This window comes from Cricetulus griseus (genome assembly GCF_003668045.3).
Source record: "Cricetulus griseus strain 17A/GY chromosome 1 unlocalized genomic scaffold, alternate assembly CriGri-PICRH-1.0 chr1_0, whole genome shotgun sequence".
Lineage (NCBI taxonomy): Eukaryota > Metazoa > Chordata > Mammalia > Rodentia > Cricetidae > Cricetulus > Cricetulus griseus.
In genome coordinates, this window is record NW_023276806.1 from 222,887,938 (window position 1) to 222,909,579 (window position 21,642).

A 21,642-nucleotide genomic window follows, 5' to 3' on the forward strand; every position below is an offset into this window, starting at 1 on the left:
ACACATTTAGAGAAAAATGCAAAAATGACTTATTGTATATTAGGAACAAGAAGGCTCATGGATCCTGTCTAGAGGGAAAACAAAACCATTGGATGAAAAACACCACAAGGAAAGAGATGGATATTATTGACCAGTACAAGGAACAAGAAGTACAATGTCAAGAAGACTATGGATGATGCTTAACTAGCAAAATAACACACAAAAGTCTCATTCAGGTGGCAGGAAGGCATGCGTAGAAATATACAGCTAAGGGTTACTTATGTAGTAGAGTTGGGGGGGTCTTGGTCGGTGATGGACTAAGTCATATGTGGTCTTCACACATAATGGATCACGATGCATTTGGTATTCATATAACTGCATAAGTAGGTCACAAAAACATAAGGCTGAGTGGAAAAGTAAAAAAGTGGAGTGGAGTTTACAGTACGTTAAGCATAGGACATATGGCACACAAAGCCAATCCTATAAGTTTTCAGGAATATAGACATATTTTTGTAAATATATATATATATATATATATATATATATGTGTGTGTGTGTGTGTGTGTGTGTGTGTGTTTGTATACATATATATTGCACAAACACAGTGGGATTAGAAGATTACACACAAAATATATTCATATTGAGTACCAGTAATAGGCAGAGAAGATACTTTAGAATAGTTAGAATCTAAAGGAAAAAATAAGTGAAATTAAAGCCAGTGTGCTACACTGTCAGGATGTGAAGAAAGGGCCATTAAATAGATGAAAGACAAGGCATCATGCCCAAGAGGGGCCTTGAACACAAGGCTCCTTACCTTGTGCTGGGAAACTCTCCTGTCAGCCAGGAAGTAGAACTAATAAAAAGGATATCCCTACATCTCTCTTTTACTGTACTGGGGGAAGAACTGTGGACTGTGTATATGTATCCATTCAGTATTTGTTACTGGTAAACTCTAAACTTCTTTTCCTATGAGACAGCATCATAGTTAATGTTCTATTGCTGTGAAAAGACACTGTGACCATGGCAATGCTTATAAAAGAAAACGTTTAACCGGGGCTGGCTTATAGTTCAGAGATTTAGTTCTTTCCATTATTGGCAGGGTGGCATTCAGGCTGACATGGTGCTGGAGAAGTAGCTGAGAGTTCTACATCTGGATCGGCAAGCAGGAGAGAGAGAGAGAGAGAGAGAGAGAGAGAGAGAGAGAGAGAGAGAGAGAGAGAGAGAGAGAGAGAGAGACTGGGTCTGGTTTGAGCTTCTGAAGCCTCAAAGCTCACCCCCAGTGATGCATTTCCTCCAACAAGGCCACTTGTCACAAACCTTTGAGTAATGCCCATCCTTATGAACCTATGTGGGGCATTTTCATTCAAACTAGCACAGATAGTTATCCTTATGTGTTTGGTTGAGTCCTTATTAGAAGAACTAAAAGAAAAAAATGTATGTCATAAATTGTTTAATAAACTTATTGAAAGTGCTCCCCCATGTATTGATTATTAAGCGTGTCTCTGTGTATTAAAATGCACTCTTTGGATCAGACTATCTTAAAGGCCACTAGGAAGGAAGCCCAGAGGTCCAGACTTCCTGAAGCATTGCTCTTATTGCCCCAAAGCTAGGATCATACAGAGGCTGAGCTATACGTTGGCTCTTAGCAGGAGGCTTGAAATATTTCTCCAACAATATCTGTTTATACAACTTCTGTCTTAGAAATCAATAGCCCAGCCTTGTGAAAACAGCCTTGTGGTTGAGGCTTGGGAGAGAGTCAAAGAAAACTACCAATTTGATGATGTGAGGAGCATAATTTTTTTTTTAAAGAGTAAGCCTTGTAGCCCTCATGATTTGCACCATTTGTTAAAACTCTGTAAAACTGACAGCTGGAATTGCAGAAGCTAATGAATTTTGATCACTAAAGATCAAAGGGTAGGAAATGTACATGTTGACTCTTAGTGGAGAAGGGTCACTGTTGGCTGGAGTCTCCGAGGCTTGGAGAATTCTAGAGAGAGGAGCATAGCCAGGCAGAGTTTGGACAAAAATGGTCTGGCCGAGAGGGGAATAAGGGTGCTTCTGGGACAACCATGAGAGAGCAGCCATCCCACAGAGGGAAATTTGAAATTTATTTGTATATTTGCTTTGCAAATGGGTTATTGACTTTATATATAGTTATTACTATTTGTCATCTTTTCTTTCACAATTTTGCTATTAGTACTGGTTTCCAGTCAAGACAGCATTTTTCAGTCTCTACCCATGAACAAGCCTGAGACCAGTTACCCATAACTGGGCAAAATGTTTGCAATGGGGTCTCAGCCAACAGCTCATGCCAAACAGACAAGACCTCAATTTGATACTAGAAAGATTGAAAAGTGTAAGGTTTAAGCTAATGGGAAACAGTGTCTTTCATAATATTTTGACTTTCTTGGCAGTTTTATTTATTTATTTATTTTGGCCTCTGTCATACTTGATTTCAGTTTGTGATACTTAGTGGAAATGGTATTTCTAAAGAAGGTAAATAACAACCATTTTTAAGAGAAGAGTTTTAGAGAGAGATTATGTGGAAAGCTATTTGGGAAATGGGATGGCTTAGCTTTAAATATGGATATTAATTCAGAGAAATAGAAAACATATAGTTTGTGTATGTACTTATTCAGTTGTCAACTCCATGAATATTTATTCTTTGGGAAACCATTGCCCAGTGGTAGGCAGGACCCCTAGTCTCTGGTGTTATGTAGCCTACTTTCTAGTAAAGGGTTACAAAAATACATGCATCACAAGCCCTATGGAGAATTGGACACAGCAGTGATTGGCGGCCTCAGATGGTGTGGTCAGAGAGCATCTCTGTATTGAAGTGACAGAGACTCAGAGAAGGACAAGAACTCAGCTTGGCCAGTGTCTGGGATGCAATGAGATGCTACAATGCAGGAGCAAACTTTACAGCAAAGCACGTTAAAGAGAAGTACCAAGACTGTGAAGAGCAGTCAGGCCCTCCCTGCAGTCATCCAAGCAAGGCTCAGACACGGCTTTGAGGGGGGTGGTGACTACTGGCAATATATAGCACTGGATGTATTGGTGGTAGTCTAGAGGAACAGTCCTAGAGACATGACTGGATGGTGAGTGATAAGGGAATGAGAAGAAGGAAAGGAAAGAAGGGAAATGTAGTTAACTCCAACAACAACAAAATAGATGTATGGTGATGCTATTTCCTGAGACAAGGGAGGCTGGTGGAGGATGTCCACATCAAGCCTCTTTATTTATTTATTGCCATGCTCATTCTGAGATGCCCACTAGAAATCTACATAGAGATGCCAAGTAGTTAAGTGGATCCAAAGTTCCTGAGAAAAGTGAGGTCTGAAGACTTAAATTTAAGTCAACTTGCTTAAATAGTATTTTGAGGCATTAGATGTTAGATGGGATACGATTTTACATGGACCGAGAAGACACCTCAACACTTGGCTTGTCGAGTGAGGAAGAGAATGCAGCAGAGACTAAACTGGTAGCTAATGAGGAAGAAGAAAGACAAGGGAGTGCAGGGCCCTGGAATCCATGAGATGCACGTATTTCAAGGAGGCAAGGGATCAGAAGGATGTGATTCAGACTTTAGATCCACACTGACTTAGACAACCTTTGTAAAGGCTTTAATGATAAGAGATGATGAAGGAGGGAAGGAAGGGAGGAGGAGAAAGAAGGGAGAAGAGAAAGTAGATAGAAAAGGAAGAACTTATTTCTACATCATGGAGAGCCTCATGTGAGGAGTCTCATCAGGGAAGAGGAAGAAAACTGCCTTTGTATGAAGTTCTCTTGCTAACCCATCCCTCTGGCTGACAGTCATCCTCTGCCAGCCTTGGCCTTTTCTGACTGAGATTTTTGCAGTCCAGAAAATACCTGCCAAGGCTGCCTCATGCTCAGTCTGACTTCCAGGCCCTGTCTAGCCTAAGCTCCTACTACAGAGTCCATAACCCTAAGGGTAGTGTTTCCCTGCCTTTTGGTGGTGTAGAAAGCATGATCAGGGTGGATTCTTCTCTGAACCATGGGAAACTCTTGTTTGTCTGCTTATAGCTGAAGAGAGCACCTACCTTTAGCACACATCACCAAATGCCCACTGGGCCACAGTATTATCCCAGATAAAGAGTTCTCTAATAGACTCACTAGGTGGCTTCAACTTCCTTCCAGCTTGCCTGAATGGACTTAAGACTCCTAATTTCTATTTTAAGCATGTTTGTCTCAAAAATCTTGCAGAAATTATTATTTTTCCCTATCCTTTTGCCATGTGAATCTCTCTCTCTCTCTCTCTCTCTCTCTCTCTCTCTCTCTTAAAGGCTATTGCAGGAAGAGTTTTGCAACCCAAGAATCTCTTCCTCTGGGACCCATTCTTTGAAATTTAAACATCAATGAAGGTGACATGACATCTCCTCATCTTCCTGGGAGGTCAAGAGTCTGATTTACCCAAGATCCCTTGTTCCCAGTTATAAAACTACACAATTAAGGAAGATAGAAAAAAGTTCAGCCTATGAGCCGTCTGAGCCGTCATATCTCAACTGTTTTTTGTTTGTTTGTTTGTTTTTTGGTTTTTCGAGACAGGGTTTCTCTGTGTAGCTTTGGAGCCTATCCTGGCACTCGCTCTGGAGACCAGGCTGGCCTCGAACTCACAGAGATCAGCCTGCCTCTGCCTCCCAAGTGGGATTAAAGGCATGTGCCACCAATGCCACCCGGCCATATCTCAACTTTTAAAAAGCTGAAACGTGTGTTTATGGATCCTTAAACATAATGGAAAGCAAAATCCAACCCAATTAGAAATGAATCTCTCTTGCTCTCCTTGGGGTAGAGTTGAGTCCTGACTGAGTCCAGCCTTTTCTTGCCTGTGGCAATGGCCTCTGTAGAGCCTTCCTTGTCTGGAAATCTTTGGCCAGTACAATCTTTCCCTTGCCCAGGTGGATAGATAAGGGCTGAATCTTTGGTCAAATTATTTGGAATCAGATCTCTTCCTTTCTTTCACCTGATATGTGACCTTAGGTGAGTTAACTATAACTAACCCTTTGCTTTAGTTTCTTCCTGTGTAAATGAAGCAGGAAGCTGCAATGGCTTCTACTTTGTAGAATCCTGAAATAAAATCTTGGCCTTGAGATGTCATCTTGGGACCTTTTAGGTAACACTCATGTTGTTGCTACTGAGCTAGGCTTGCAGATAATAGGTGTATGAGCATATCTTATACTATAATTACAGCAACTTAGACACCATATACTTTTTTTTTTACTGTAAACCTTTAAAGTCTAAGAGATTGTCATTTTGATCATCCACAGATTTGGGTGCACTTCATGATCGGAATTCCATTTTTTCATTTTTCGGCCCCCCTTGTTGACTTTCTCTTTGCTCTCCTTAATCACTTGGCATTCAGATGGTGCTGAAGTTACCCATCTGTGAATTTGGAATGTAGATGCTTGAGGAGCAGCTGACCAAACAAGCCCTATTATTGAGTTGGAGGAAGCTGTGCTGTTTCATGGCTTTATCAGCCAAACTTAGCTCAGAGAACTTTCCTAGGGCCCCAGTCTTCATTGACTTACAAGTTGTTTAATGAACCTTGCTTTTTCTGTGAATTTGCATATCAGGTTAGAGAGGGCAGTAGATTAATAAATACTGTTAGGGGAGGAAGAGGCATCCCTGAGAGTTGTTCTGTAGACAATGGCTCTCCCGACATGTATTAAGTTGGGCTCCTCACATAACTCAAAAGAACTTGAGGCCCAAGACAGATTTCTCAGATCCTTTGGGCCACATCTTTCACAGAGATGTCACTGTTTAACTTCCAAGGTACTCTAAGCTATGTGCTGTGAGCCTGGACATTGGTTATTAGTTAAATGGATCCAGCCTTCCTCTTTAGGAGCCTCTGATCAGTTAATGTCTACCTGAAGCTTGGTAAAACAGACTTCAGATCTCTGACTTTTTTCTTTAAACTTCTGCTTAAGAGTCACCTATGGTGGTTCATGTATCTTGCTGACTGGAGGTGACCTATTTCCTAGCCTGGGCTCTACAAGTCTGCTCATCTCCCTTCTATTGCATGTACTTGCCAATAGGACCAACAATAGACGTCCATAGTGGAGCCCAACATACACCTCCTTCTTCCTCAGCTGTCACTGGGGTCCTGGCTGCCTGGACCTCAGACTCTCTGGTACTTCTCTGTGTCAGAGCAATTTGGGTTGACCTAGCCTCCTTCAGGCTTAGATAACAGCATGGGTATGATGTTTGCTATTTTTTGTCCCCCTAAGAAAGCTCTAACCTATGGATTCAATATAGGACTGAGGTCTGAACAAAACCTGTTTGAGGCTCTAGTTACCATGCAGTGTAAATACATCTGCCAGGCCATGTTGATGTATTGTCATATGCTAGCTCCTAATTTTTGTGTCAAAAAACAGGGAAAACTTTCTCATACCATTCAGAAGAAATACCAGCAATTGCTTTTTCCTTCTTGCATCAATTTTAGTAATTTTTCCCTCCTACTTTTCTACTAGACCAGAATCATGGCTGATTCTTATCTCCTCCAAGTGACCTGCATTAGCTCTTTTGGGATGACAGGTTCCAATTATATTTAGCTGCACAGTGAGAACATGTCTTTTCTGTTTCTCCAGTTGCTTAAAAAATTGTGAACCTGGCCTTGTTAGCACAAGGAGTGGTGGAGGCTGGGCCTCTGTGGCATCCACTCTATGGGCAAAGCTAAGAACTCTCTTCTGATTCTTTCAGACTTAAGTTGTGGCAAAGCACTTCTTCCCGAGATCTCTGAGGGAGCACATGGGTGATGCTGTCCCTTGTCTTAGTGCACACAGTGACACTGGGGAGAAATTTTTCTGATAGACTTTTGTGTGCTTTGTTGCCCCAGAGGGGGAAACCCTTGGTCGTAGCTTGCTGCCCTAGGGCCACTGTCACAGGTGTAGGTGAAGTGCTGAGGGACAGTTTTGCATGAGAATGTTCTGTTAGGGCAGGCTCTGAGGGGTAATCCCATCTCGAGAGGTGTTTTGAGAAGGAATAGACTGAGCTGGCAAGGAGAGGTTCCTTTAGTGCACAGGGGGAGAAGAAAATGGAGGGAGTAAAAAGTAAAGGGTATGAAGAAAAGAATTTCACATTAAGGTTGTATTGACTGTATTCCACGTATCCTGTTAAGGAATTTATATGTAATAACCTCATTGAATCTTAAGTGACAGAAATTGTATTCCTGTTAAACACACAGCTATTAAATGAATTATCATTGGTCTCCACAGTTGGCAAGAGGCAGGGGAAGGATTCAAACACCATGTTGGTAACCAAGCAATCTTGTGGGGAATGTTGGTCACTTAGCCACCCAGGCCATGGTCAACCCCTACCAAGCACATATCAATAAGTGTTTAAGGTGCAAAGAAACTTGGGGGTAAATTATCTAACTCTTTCCCTAGGCATACGAGGAAAGGTAGGAGAGGTAGTGGTAGTTAGTAAAAAGAGAAAAAAAATAAGTTTTTATTAGAGTTGAACCGAGACTAAGGCCGAGCTTGCTGACTTCAGAGCTGTTAAATGTGTCCTTCTTTTGGGGATAATGCTCCTCTCTGCCCACCCCGGGCTGGGCCTTTACTGTAGAAAAATAGTCTCTGGGTTGCCTCAGCTAGCTCACATGTGGGAGACATGCTTTGTGCCCACCTCTAAGATAAAAGGAAATTGAAAACTGGAACTGGGGACTTAGCCTTTGTTACCAAGTGACAATAAGTTGCTAACCCATCATATTAGTTCACTCTCTGGAAACATCTTTTTGTAAGGTCATCAATGGTTTCATCATTGTTAGATCCAAAGATTCTAGCTTTAAGAAATTAATGATCCTTGGTATTATTTGATACTGTCTTTTTCATAAAATTTCTCCTCTGGAGACATTACCTTCTCCTCATTTTACTTAGAGAGCTTTTTGTACTTTTTTTTTCTCCTTTATTCTAGCGAGGTTTTATTCTGCCTGTCCCTTATATTTCAATGTTGTGAGGAATTCAAACTTCACTCCATTTCTCTTTTCTTCTAATAAATTATTTTTAGGTCATGCTCTTCAAATGAATCAGCATGTCTTCCTAGTAAATACTCCAATTGTTTTTCATTTTCCAGTCTTAGAAAGTCTCTAGCATTCTCTTTGGCAACTCTAGTGAGTGGGAAGAAAGGGAATAAAACTAGCATTGGATCTCTCCATCCAGAAGAAAGTTCAAGAAGATGAGCCAAGTGGAGTCCGTTATGACATAACTCAAGCAGACAATTCCCAGCATTCCGAGGATGGGTAGAATTTAGGAAGAAGCTTGGATCAGGTCATTAGGACATGGTATGTTGATGAAGTAAAATGTACTCACTGTGTCCAGTAGGAATCAATGGACTCTTTATTTAGCTAATGTAAAGGAAAATGTATAATTTGTGACATACCACTCAAGGAAAGACTGGAATTTTCTGGAATTTTAAAAATTGGTGTGTATTCATTGCACATAGTGATGGGTTCCATGAAGTCTACCATATATCTTGACTGTGTTCACACCATTTCTCTCATGCTCTGTACTACTATTCCTATTCATTCCTCTAGACAGACTTATTTTTTTGCTTTCATGTCAGATCTATAAAGATGATTATGATGATGATTTTTACAAAATACAGGATCTAAAAATGAGAGAAAACATGTGATGTTTGTCTTTCTGTGTCTGATGCATTTTGCTTAATATGATGATCCTTGCTGCATCCATTTCTTGTAACTGACATAATTTTATTCTTCCTTATGACTGAGTAAGTCTCTGTTATGTATATATGTCATATTTTCTGTCCATCTGTTGATATATACTGCTGATTCTGTAACTTGCCTATCATGAGTAGTTTGATATTAAACACCCGTAACTTAGATTCCCCCAGGTGGGTCTGAAGGAATGGCATAGCTGGTGAGTATTTTCAAACATATCACTCCTTCCGTGGCCTCAGACTCATGTGGCTTATTCACAAAGCAGTCTCACTTTCAGTGATCGATTTTCTATCATTGTTGTCCTGTAGTTGGCCTAAAATACACCAGAGGAGTGTATGGCTAATTTTGTCTTTTCAAAAATAGCTTTCTAATATTTTTCCGTGTATCATAACACAATCATGAAAGATATTTAGGGGATCTGGCTCTTCTTAACATCAACTAACCATTGGGGAGTTTCTACTTCCAGGAGACAGGTATTGATGAACTGACCAGCAACTAGGTCATACCAATGTTTTCTTGATGGGTGATTGCCACAAGGTGAAAGAATTGGACAATGAACCCCCAGAAACTGAGATAGGGAGTTTAAGCTGGTTTAACTTAAAGGACGTGGAGTTTAACCAAGTCCTTCAAACTCAGTTTCTTTTTATGCAATTAAGGAAATGTTGCTAATTTCCTACAGTATGGATAGTATTAGATGAAAATACCAAAAATTCGACTAGCCATGTCAAGAATTATTACCTTGAAGTAAGTTTGAGTTAATCTGGGGTATGTTAAAAGTAGAAATACTGCCTCAGGGATCATCTTGAAAGGGTGGAGAGACTGTAAGAGTCAGGTGTAGTGGATGACTTCAGTGAAACAGTGTTTCACAGACACATCAGGGCAATTGTACACATGAACTCATGGTGGCTGTGACTGCACACACAAGACATACATAAGATAAAGCCAGACAAAACTCCCAATATGGATGAAGGAAGGGCCAATAAGTCCTTCCCTTAGCTGAGAACCTATTGCCAATTGTTGGCCGCTGTGAGGAGAGTCAGTTTCTTCAGGCGTGTGGCCCCAGACAGGCTACTCAGCTTCAAAAGATGACCCTACATCCAAGTACATATTGGAGCACTAAGTGGATTCACTATGTTTAAAAAAGAACATATGAATTTCAGAAGGAAAAGTGATGGGAGGATACAAGAGAAATTGGAGGAGAGGAAATAGAGTTGGAATGATCTAAGCACTTTGTATTCATGCATGAAATTCTCAATTGGTGAAGAAGATTAGGCTGTGTGGCTGGATCCAGTCTTCTCACAGGTCTTTTTTTTTTTTTTTTGTGTGTGTGTGTGTGTGTGTGTGTGTGTGTGTGTGTGTGTGTGTGAATTAAACATCAACCTCTTCTCCATGAAGAGGGACTTCCTTTTCTGTCTAGATCCCTGGCAGAGAAAAGAATGATTCCTATCTATCTTTTAAGGCAAATTTGAACCTGGTTCATTTCCTTTTTCTCTCCTTACTTTACTCCTCTTTCTCTATCATTTCAAGCAAAGTTGAGCTTCTGGAGCCCATTCATCTCCCTTCTCTTTCCTTTTCCCTCCCTCCCTCCCTCCCTCCCTCCCTCCCTCCCTCCTCTCTCCCTCTTCCTCCTTCCCTCCCTCCCTCCTTCCTTCCTCCTTCCTTCCCACCCATTCTTAAGTTTTATAAATGATAAAATCATACAGTTTTGAAATCATAAGCCTAAAGTTTCAGAAACTAGAGACGCCTTTTGAGATGTCCCTGCCTACACTCTGACCTTTTAGTTGAGGACACTGTGACAGAGAATGGGACATGAAGCCATATTGCAGCTTCTCCAGTATCTTCCTCATTCCTTTATGTCTGTCTTAGAGAAGAAATGGGGCCTAGACACTGTGAGAAGGACCTCTATTCCTCCATAGACTGTTTTTTTCCCACGTGAAGGTTCTAAACCAACAGAGAGATAAATCATGATTATTTTTCCATTCACTCACCAACAAACAGCTGGCTGTAGAGTTCCAGGCGGGTGTGACCTTCAGTCGGGGCTTTTCGGATCTGCTGGGGCAGGCGATCCACCTGGAGACTGGCCTGTTTGACGTTCCTCTCTGCAGTGACCCGATGCCACTGGTCATCATTGAGAGGGGAAGGTGACCTCACCACAATCTCCACTGGCCCGTTTCCAACATCAAATGAAAAGGACACTTCTGTGGCAGCTGGGGGAGCAGAAAGTATGAAAGATACATGAGTGAATTTCTCCCAGATACCAAACAGCAGTGGATTGTAGAGGAATGTCACACAGGTCAATAGAAAAAACCACTGGAGGGAAGTAAACATGAATTCATTATTCCCACTAACCAAGAAGAAGAAAATGAATTTGTCTTGGGGGGGCAGTTTTGTGTTCCAGGCATACATCTATTTAATGTCCTTATTTATTCCTTAGAAGACTTCTAAGGAGTTACCATCATCAGCTCTTTCCAGATAAGAAAACTGAAGCCCGGTGAAATTGGCAGTAAGATATACTTAGTGATAAAGGTGTAGCAGATATTTGCCCCATCCATGACCTTGGGCTATTTAACCTGATAGAGGTGGAGCTTCTTGTTTGCTGACATAACTCCTTTAAAAGTAAGAGGTGGGGGCAGTCTTGCTGTCTTTTGTGTGGTGGCAGGAGATTTCATCACAGCTTCCAGCGCCCCTGGGCAGAAGACCGAGGTGACTCTCTACCTTATTGTTATTTGTGAGTGTTCCCCCAATAAATATTTGATATCCTTTTATTCGGACTCTCATGGACTCCCTTAATGGTGCAGTAGCGGCACTCATATCTGTGGTAACCAAGAACTCTCTAATAGGATTTAAGTCCTGCTCAACAGGAGGGAAATCATGCCTGGTACTGGAAATCCAGCAAACTATGCAGGGCTAGTGAAGTCATAGATCTTGGGGAGAATCTACTACTGCTACTCTACTAAGCCAGCGTCACCATTAACTACATTCTAAATACTTAGCCTTATACCTACAAATATATCATTCTCATCAAAGAGACGTCTCTTTGTGGCAGATGGAGACATCACAGAAAGCCACAAATTGTTCAGCATACAGAGAGTAATTAGTGGTGGGGTGTCCAGACTCACTTGATAGGTCCACAACTCACAACCTGCACCTAAGGCTCAGGGAACACTGAAGAAGAAGGCAGAATGATTGTAAGAGTCAGAGGACCCAGAGGTCTGCTGTAAGATCATGCCTGCTGTACCACAACAATATGACTGCCTAATTAAGACCTGAACAGTCACAATGCCAATAGACACCTCATGGGGCCCCATCTCGAGACAAAGAACTACAGTCAAACAAGGTATGCCGAGAGTGGAGGAGATGATCTTCCCCAGAGATGAGCCTTCTAATTGGTTATCCAGTACTGAGTGGACAGCCCTGAAGTCATGTAAATAAAAGCAACACTAATCAGATTCATCAGAAGGTATTTGAGTGCATGTGTGCACAACACTCCCCACCCAATAATAGTCATAGTGAAAGAGGCCATGAATTTAAGAGGGATTTGCTTTGTGCGTGTGATACAGGAGGGTTTGAAGGGGGAAGCTATGGGAGGCGTGGACGGAAAGAAAGGGAAGGGGGAAGTTGGTGCAACGATATTCTAGATGGGTACTTTTAAAACTCCAGTACCTGGACTAGATAGACATCGGTGCTTCCAAAAGCTTCCCAGGAAATGTTAGTGTGGAGCTAGAATCGAGAACTATGGCTTTAAGAGAGCTTTCCAACCAACCTATTTCATAAATCTTCATAGTCCTCATTGAACATTAGGGTTATGAGTTATTCGGGCAATGGCGGTGACCAGAATCTTTCATTTGGACCCCGAGTGGCTGTCTCAAAGTGTGCACAGCACTCCTGCAGTATAATCTTCCTCTGCAGGGTGCTGCAAACCTTGGCTAGTTCCCATCTGGGATACTGGATCCTGTTCACAACCTCCCTGCCAGCACTGAGCACAAATCATGTTGTTTTCAGAGATGTCTTCTGTCAACCCTGTTTTGCAACAAATCACCTTCCAACAATAGGTGAACGGGTTTGATGGTTGCTTTGTCAAATTTGGTTATAAGCGGCTTTTTTATTTCACATTTTAAGCGTTAGATGAGGTCCCTCAGCAGCCACCCAGTGCTTTATAAACATGCTTTGAATGTATATTTTTCTCAGGACTGGCAGGGAAGGAAGCTTTCTGCTGAATCAGCACACACATCTCGAGTTCCCTTAGGCTTGGAGAATTCTTTTTTGCATTAAAGATGTGGTACACCAGTGAGTTTCCCTGGCTTTTCATGTAGAGATATCCACCCCTCTATCCATCAAGAAGCCTTCTGCCTAATCTCTAAGCTGGTTAATTAAATATCTGTCATTATTTTTCAGGGCTAATGGAAAATTCAGTTTCTTTGGGACAGTGTCACAAGCAATCAAACTTCTAATTTAAAAATCACAGTGGGCCAGATTCTCTCAGGGGCTCCCGTGTTCCCTGCCTCTGTGTCGGGGTCCCTGGAAAGCTGTCGTAACTTTATTGAGCTACAGGGATATTAGTTACAGCGCTCAATTTAATCAACCTAATTGTACCAAGGAATTTTGATCCTTCATGTGGTTAGAAAGGGAACCTTCATTTTAACACCCACAGTGATTCCATGCATAGTCTGGTAAAAATGTTTCATCCAAATTAGAAGCACCTGACTCCATGTTCGTCTTGACAGGACATAACGTGCCGGCTGGCGACCTCTGTCTCAGCTGCCGTGGTAGAAGGATGGCAATGCCTTAGGCCATCATGTGAGGCAGACTCACAGGCCCCTCTTGGAGGGGTGCATACAGGGGATGGGGAAGTGGCCCAGGCTCCACTGGAATCTGCTCTGTCTGTGGTGCATGGGAGCTGCACTCAGAAATGCAAGTCATCAGAGCAGCAGGAGGACTTGGGCTCCTGGGCTAAGTGGGAAAGACTGTTTGGCTTTAAAGGAATCAACTGCCATCAGGTAAACAGAATTTAGTGATAAGCTCAATTTAACCCTCAGGTTCAACTTGAAGGGATAAATGCTGGTCTAATTTCCTCAGTTTCTGTCCTTTTGCTATGACAAATTCTTGTCTGGGTCTTAAACCGTCACCATTTGGAGAAATTCTGAGCACTAGCAGATTCTGGGAAATGTCCTTACTTTTCATATATTTTGTCATGATAGTTCCCTGTCTGTTCTTTTGACCCATCCTCTTTGCTTTTTGAACTATTTATTCATTCTCTGAGAATTGCATACCTGCATACAATGATTTTTTGATCATACCCCTTAAACAACTACTTTATGTCATATATATATATGTCATATACATATATATATATATATATATATATATATATATATATATTATATATCCATCAACTGGAGTATGGTCAACATACCAGGGTCATACCCCTAAATAAAACTAAACCTCCCTCCCATAGCAGCCATCAACTGTCAGTGCCTCCCTGGCTAGGAGTAGGGACTTGTGTAGTAAGGGTCACTCTCCTAACCGTGCTGAGATGTTGACTGGTTTGATCTTGTGCAGGTTTTATACAGGAAACCACAGTGGCTGTGAGCATATGAGAGCAATGGTCCTCCTGTCAAGTCCAGTAGACATTTTCACTCCAGTCCTCCCCAACCTCTGACTCTCACAACCTTCCTTCCCACCGTCTCTTGTGTGATGTGCTCTAAATCTTGAAGGGCAGGGCTGTGAAACAGACTCCAGTTTATGGCTGAGAACACTATGGTCATTTTTGTTCTGTACTTGACCAGTTGTGAGTCTCTGACTTCACCACCATCCACTGCACAAAGGAGCTTATCTGAAGAGGTCTGAGAGCTGTGCTTATCCATGACTTCTGTGCTCATTCATGACCCTTATGCTCATCCATGGCCTCTGTGCTCATCCATGACCCCTGGGCTCATCTATGACCCATGTGCTCTTAATAGCAACCCTTTGCTCTAGGGAAGGAAGTTTTCCAGGACCTGGCTATTGCTCCTCATTCCCATGAGGGTTCAGGAATTGGGGCTCAAAACCCCGGGGCCATCTCAAATAGTACAGTTCCAGCACCCTTTCTTCCAGCTCTGCTGCAGAAGGTGCAAAGGAAGGGAAGGGTTTCGCTGTCTCAGTCACTCAATGTCAGCTGCCTTGACACCACTAAGGGACTCCTTTGAGAAATTCCTTCTCCCAGCCAGCCAGCCAGTATGTTTTAAGAAGCTTCTAGCATTCAGTTTGTGGCTGATTGCCCTTGGCCTTCTGGGTGAGAGCAGCTGACATTTCAAGAAAGATAATTACAGAGAGAGTCAGTGAGCGAATAAAGAGAGGCAGCAGAGAAGACACCACAGCCAGTGACACTGCTCAGTTAATGTGTGTCTTTACTTGGAGACTGAAGTGCTGCCCTGTCTGTCTCTGTCTGTACAGAAGGGATTTCTTATATAATGAAGATATTTCCAGAAACAAGCATTTGAGAACTGGGCTACATATAGCATGACTCACTGGAAAGAATGCAGATAGCAAACAGGAGTGGTTGCCTTTACAGGAGTGTTGAAGACTGTTTTGCTTTGTATTTTCCTTCTCTTGAAGCTAATAAGTTAAATGAACACAATTTCATGAGGCAGGCAGAGGCTCCTGGGTATGAGACAAGGACTCGTGGTAATAATACAGCAGGCAACATGAGCTTCAGAGTCATCCTGGTTTCTCTCACCTGCTACCCCAAAGTCATAGGGTCAGCTAAGTTGGTGCCTTACATGAACTATGCCTGCTGCACTTAGAAAACCTGGATTTTTCAAGGCACTGTTAGCAAACCTGTCTCATTTGGGGTCTTGGAGAGACACTGTTCATTATTGTCCTGGTCATGAAACAAATATAGCCTCTGCTTTGGGGGAAGCCAGCATCTCTGTCATCTACCTCTGTCTGTCTCCCCTCATAATCTTAAAGACATGAGAACAAAGCTACCATGCCCCCCTGCCCGGAAAATAGAGAGGAACTGTGTAGAGTTTTCTCTTACCAGTTAGTTACTCCTGGATTTTTTTTTTTAAAGACTGGAAGTGTTTTCAGTCTCAGCCTTCAGGGGAATGGGGGGGGGATCTCCATCCCAGACATCAAGGCTGGGAGTCTGTATCTAATTAGGGAAAGTATGACCTCTTCTTGTTCCAGGCCAGGAGCCCTGGCCAATGAAACATGATTGGAGTCTTTTGGGAGAGGTTTCTTAGCTCATGAGAGATACAGGGAAAAGTAGCTCCCTTCTGTACCTTGACGGTAGGTGGAAGCCAGTGAGCACTAAGACTGTCCGTACCATCTCACAAGTATCAGACATACTGAGGAGAAAGGGAGAGGGAGAAAGAGAGAGAGAGAGAGAGAGAGAGAGAGAGAGAGAGAGAGAGAGAGGATTTCTACCAGTCCTTGCTGACATTAGCCAACTCTCCTATCAGTCCCAGAGTTACATACCTCAGGATTTTCTCCTTTTTTAAATGAGTAAATATTTTTAAAGTAACATTTTACAGTTTACAAAGGTTATGTGTTTGTGAGTACAGGTGCCTGCAGAGGGTAGAGGGGGCAAGTCCCCTGCTGTTGGAGTCACAGGCGGTTGTGAGCTGATAACTCCAGTTTCCTTAGAGTCTTTGTATCCACAACATGGCCAAAAACACTGACCCAGAAAAACCACAATCTTCTGTCAAATTACAACATTCTGTAATGATCTCTAAGAGATTCTAAGAAATAAACGAAACACAGATAGTTTTCATCACAGTTTTTCATAATGAAACATCACAGGGAGGAAAGAGAAACGCCGAATGAAACGTGCTTGGTGGCATACTGACAAAAGAATAGTTTAGGTGGCAGGAAGTACTGGTGAACCTAATGGGCTACCATTTCTGGGCACCTAAACAACAGTAAGCACAACAGAACTCTTATTGGAGCCCCCTCTCCTGCCATCGAGTGCTAATTCCAGCAGGTGGCGCTGTGTGTACTCCTTAAGCAAATGACTGCAGGCTCACAGCGCAAAGTGATAAATGGAACCAGGTCCACAGGGCAGCCCCTTGGGCTGAATTAGGCCACCAGGTGAGGTAACATTTAGACAACAGATGCAAAGAATCAGTTGGGGCTCGCAGAGAAAAGACAGGGAAAGGTGCACATAGCACGAAGAGCTGCCCGGCCACCTCTGGGATGGTTTTCTTCTGGACAAAAATGAACTCCAGAGAGTGTCCCTGTGGAACTTAAACTGATCGTTGGTGTAGCAGACAATTGAGAAACTCACGAGAAACTGGAGAAAGGTCAGGAGGGCAGAGAATCATGTCACTGTGGGATTCAGAGAGGGAGAGAAGGAGAAAGCAGTGGAGAGACTATCTGGTCCCACCCAAGGCCAGCTGCCCCACCCACACGACGCACCCCCATCCTTCTTCCTGGCCCAGGGAGCACCCTGGCCGTGATCCCTCCTCTGCTGCAGCCTCCCAATGAAGACGCTCACAACTTCCTCCCTCCTCCACCAGTCCTCATTCCACCACCACTTTCAGTTCTCCCTTTCCTTGTCTTAAAAGAACTGCTACTTTGCATGTCTGTTCCCCATTTGTCTGGCTCTCATCACACAAGGCTTCCTCCTAAACCGCAGCTGAATGCGCTCCTTCCCGTGCTGCTTGCTTTTCTTAACTTCTCCGCACCCAAGTCACCACATTCAAAATGCTGTCTTTAGACACTCCGCGTTAAATAGCAAACAGCTCTCAAGTGCTTTCCCCCTCTTTATCTTGATTTTTAAAGATGACAGATCGTACAACCATCTGACAGAACGCGCATCTGTGCCTGTTCTTGACTTTCCCAAGGCAGAGGATTTTCTGCTGAGGTCATTTTTCTCTCAGAACAATGCTTACCATATAGCACACACTTAACGTTTTGTGAATGGATGGATGGAAGGATGGAAGGATGGATGGATGGATGGATGGATGGATGGATGGATAGATGGATGAACAAGAGGCAAACAGCTACAATAACAGTACCCCAAAGAGGGGAAACCAGGCATTTCCCATGTCACTGAACATTTGGAATGGCACCTGGAATCCCATAAACATCTTTGCTAAGAGCACAAAGTAACTGGATGAAGATTCCCTCAGCCCAAAACACCACACCATAGCTATATCTGTTGGAAACTATTGTTCCTCGATATTGTTTCCAAACACTTGATATTTGGGAAGCAGTGACTTGCCTCAGGTAAATACACAAGCCTGCATTTTGTTAAATCAACTGATTCAGAGGTACGTGGTCCTGGAGTCCTGCCGTAAGAAACACTGAGGATTTCAGATTTTCTTTTAGTTGATCTGCTAGTATGTAGGAATCTTCTGAGTGACCAGTAGCATTTAAAGAATTTACCTTTACCCTTCATAATCTAGAAGATGATTTCCAGAGCTGAGAAGATGAGGAAGCAGGGAATAGAGGTATTGCCTCTGCAGATGACAAAGGCTTCCCCAATGTCCTAAAGCACAGGAAGAAACTAATAACAATTAATTTAATTCTTTAAAATAGCTAAGAGAAAGGACTTTGAATATCGTCCCCACCCTTCACACACACACACAATATATATAGTGATAGAGGTGTGAATCTATCTAGCCATTACACATTATGTAAGTGTATTGAAATGTCACACTCTCTGCCATATCTAGGCTTCATCACTATGTGTTAAAAACTTAGTTTAAAAAAACATAGTAAGTTTTATATTTAATCTTTCTCTGAAAGAGGGTTGCATTTTACCCTCAGTGTTAGGAAGATAATCTCTAGACCCTTGGGATGTCCTGCCTGGTAAGAGTTTCTTTGTTTGCTTGGGGTCTTTGTTATATCAGAGACGGTCATACTATGATTCATAATGGAGCCCAGTTGTTCCAAATAATACCTGACCATTTCAGACAGATCAACAATTCTAGGTTGCACTAAGGGCCAGTTTACTGTTGAGACCCTTTATAGAAAGTTGCTTACTCCTAAGAGAATAGACTCTACCTATAGGTGGAGGTGTGCTATTGTATTGCCTCCTCCCCTAAGAGTTGTCCCAGTTGGGTTGGTCAATCACCTAGCCAAAGGACCACTCATCAGGAAGGCTAGTTCACCTTAAACCAGATAAAGAGTTGGGAGGAATAATTATTCCATCAATGAGGTAATCCGCCTTTCCTTCCTAGAATTCCTACCCCTAGTTATAGCCATGTGGATGGGTTAACATGACTTAAGACTGTTCACTCTTCTGAATTATTCAGAAAAGTGTAACTTTTCTTCTTTTTATATATATATTCCCTTTTTTGATAATTGTCAAAGCATGGACATATTTTTCTGGACACTCTGACCTTTCTTATTTTTTCCTAAGGTGCTATAATCTCACCTCCCTTCTGCCATGTGGCTGGCTACAAATGACATGGTTTTCTTTCTGCTTCCCCATTCTCCTCCTCCGAACGGCAGCCTAGATTTACAGCCTGCTTGCCCTGGAGTTTTTCTTTTAAACTCTAATAAATTTGTTCTTGAGTTTCCTTCTTGGCATGTTCTTAAATTATTTTCTTAACAAGACTATAAATTTTGAGAGGCGACCCCATTCTCTCCATAACATGTGTAGGATATGAACTTTGGGTTATATAGTTCCATGATCTGACGGGTTGGAAACTGAGTAGATGTGTTTCATTATTTGAGCATAAGAGAGCCACACAAAACTGAACACTGAGGCTCAGGGAAGCTTCCTAGGGCTTCAATACTCTGTATATCTTGTCAACACTGCTACAGGAAAGAAATATGTTCCTGACTCCATGGGAGAAAGCAGCCAGAAGTTCAGTCTCTGGGGCTGTTTCCTGGACTCTGCACCCTGTGATTTTCTCCTTCTCTGACTTTCATCTTCATCCTTTCCTTCTAACAACAGCAGCTCTGAGTGCAGTGCCCACTGTATATGTTCCATGAGAATTCTAGAGAATTACTGAGTCTGGGATGGTGGTGGGGACCCATGCTTGTAATTGATGTTAGGAGTAACTTTATGGAAATGGCTGTCTTTGTAATCTTTCAGTTGGTTCTAACTGCATAATCCCACAATACTCAACATTTCAATTCAGAAACACACAATGGATGGACCTGACAACTTTAAAAACTAAAGATTTCAGAGGATGAATTTCAAGCTCCCATGGATGTCTAGATGAGGATTGAGGCTATAAGCCATTAGAATCCAGAAATGATGAAGTATAGAGATTTTCTTTGACTAACTTTACCTCATTGGTTTTTGTACCAGTAATTTTTTTTGTTTTTGTTTTGTCAGTTTGTGAAAGTAGAGAGTTTTAAAGCCATCCATATATATTCACACCAGAAAAAAAGGTGTTAAACACATCTGAAATTTAACAAGAGCCAGGAAAATTTATTTGAAGATTTTTTTGGAAACTCTTCAAGGAAATGCTCAGAGCTTAAGAATCAATGTTATAAACTTGCTTTAAAATCTTCCATATCCTGATAACCTCTTGAGTATGAGAAATATTTCTCTTCATGTATCTTAGCCTTTAAGATTTTTTTATTATAGCTGAAAACCCAGCTTCACAAACAAAGGCATCTGCAGAGAAGAGGGAGTGAAAATGAGATACCATTGGACAGGCAGAGGCAGAGTGCTGTCTTTAAAATGCAAAGCCTTTCTAATTTTAGTTTGCTCCATGCATTTAGCCAACTCTGAGAATAACTTTCTGAATATTAATGGACCCATGTGATTTAAAGATAAAAAAATCAATTGAAAACGATACGTGGCTTGAAACAATACCATATGCCTGATGTAGGACAGGCAGTGGGTGTCTGACATCTACTTGGATGGAGTGAGCAGAGGCATCGGCACTGGTCAGAGAGAGTCCAGATGTAGCAGAATAGATGAAAGGCCCAGATGGTGACTTCAGGTTACAGTGTTTGTAATAAAGGGAGATGTAGTATCTTTAGACAAACTGTTAAACTAGATTCCTAAAGATCCCCCAGGTATAGAAAACATTGTGACTTGAGAAGGTGAACATCAGAGAATTGGTTCTCTTGATACTATTCAGATTTTTTTCTTTTTTGCCAAATAGAAATACTTCCTGAAAGATACTTGCTTTGATTCAACATAATGGGTAATTTGTGAAGTTTGTTTAAAGTGATGTCAGTAGGCTAATTAAATGGCTTGGGAGAGTTCAAGTCAAAGGGATCATGGGATTTGAGGTCCAAAAGAGGTAATCCAACCAGGATTACCTGGAAAGAGCTGGAACTGGAAGAGATACTAGCAGGTGAAGTTATCTCCTCAGGGAGGTTATGAGGAGACAACATTTTAGTTGATGAATTGACTGTAACTTTTAAATGACTGATATGTGGATGGTTGTTCTGATAGAGACATTGATAATGAAGAGAAGACAAAGACAAGAGAGAGGATAGATAGACTTTGGGAGGAGATGGCTGCTCATGACAACTGTGGATAAGTCTACCAGAAGGAGGGGTGTCAGAAAGATGCCTGTTTCCTTGTTGACACGAACTGAGTTTCCACTTTGTAGGTCACCTTTGTTTAGTAACCCCCCACCCCAATTTTCAAAAAGCTCTTTCAATATTCATCCAGTAAGACTGCAGACAAGGTTTCTGTAAGAAGAATTCTAAAAGAGCTAAATAAAGACATATATTCTGCATGCTACAGACTCACAATATAAAATACAAAATTGTTTTCCATTGGAGCAGCATAGAATACAGCAGTGCTGGATGATGGGCAAAGCAAAACCATAGCATGGGTCAACAGGCTCTAATTGTAAGTGGTGAGACATAGGAGTGGGTGATAACACCACCTAACATGCCAACATGGATGGCGGGAATGTCACAGGACCCTCCCTCTTAATGAAGAGCAACAGGCAATGAATGACTATTGAGAGAAGGGAAATTAGTCTTCCCCAGGGATGAGCCTCCAATTGGTTCTCCATTCCCAAGTGGTCAGCCTTAAAAACATAAATCCTTATCTATCT

At 42.0% G+C, this 21,642-nt stretch overlaps 1 protein-coding gene across 1 annotated transcript in view; it reads right to left on the minus strand.

The window, feature by feature from the left end:
- Cntnap2 (contactin associated protein 2) overlaps positions 1-21,642 on the minus strand; it is a 1,481,094-nt gene that overhangs the window by 229,267 nt on the left and 1,230,185 nt on the right. Inside the window, exon 17 of the mRNA XM_035451404.1 lies at positions 10,663-10,881. Within this exon, the coding sequence (XP_035307295.1) occupies positions 10,663-10,881 (219 nt within the window). The remainder of the gene's footprint in view (positions 1-10,662; positions 10,882-21,642) is intronic.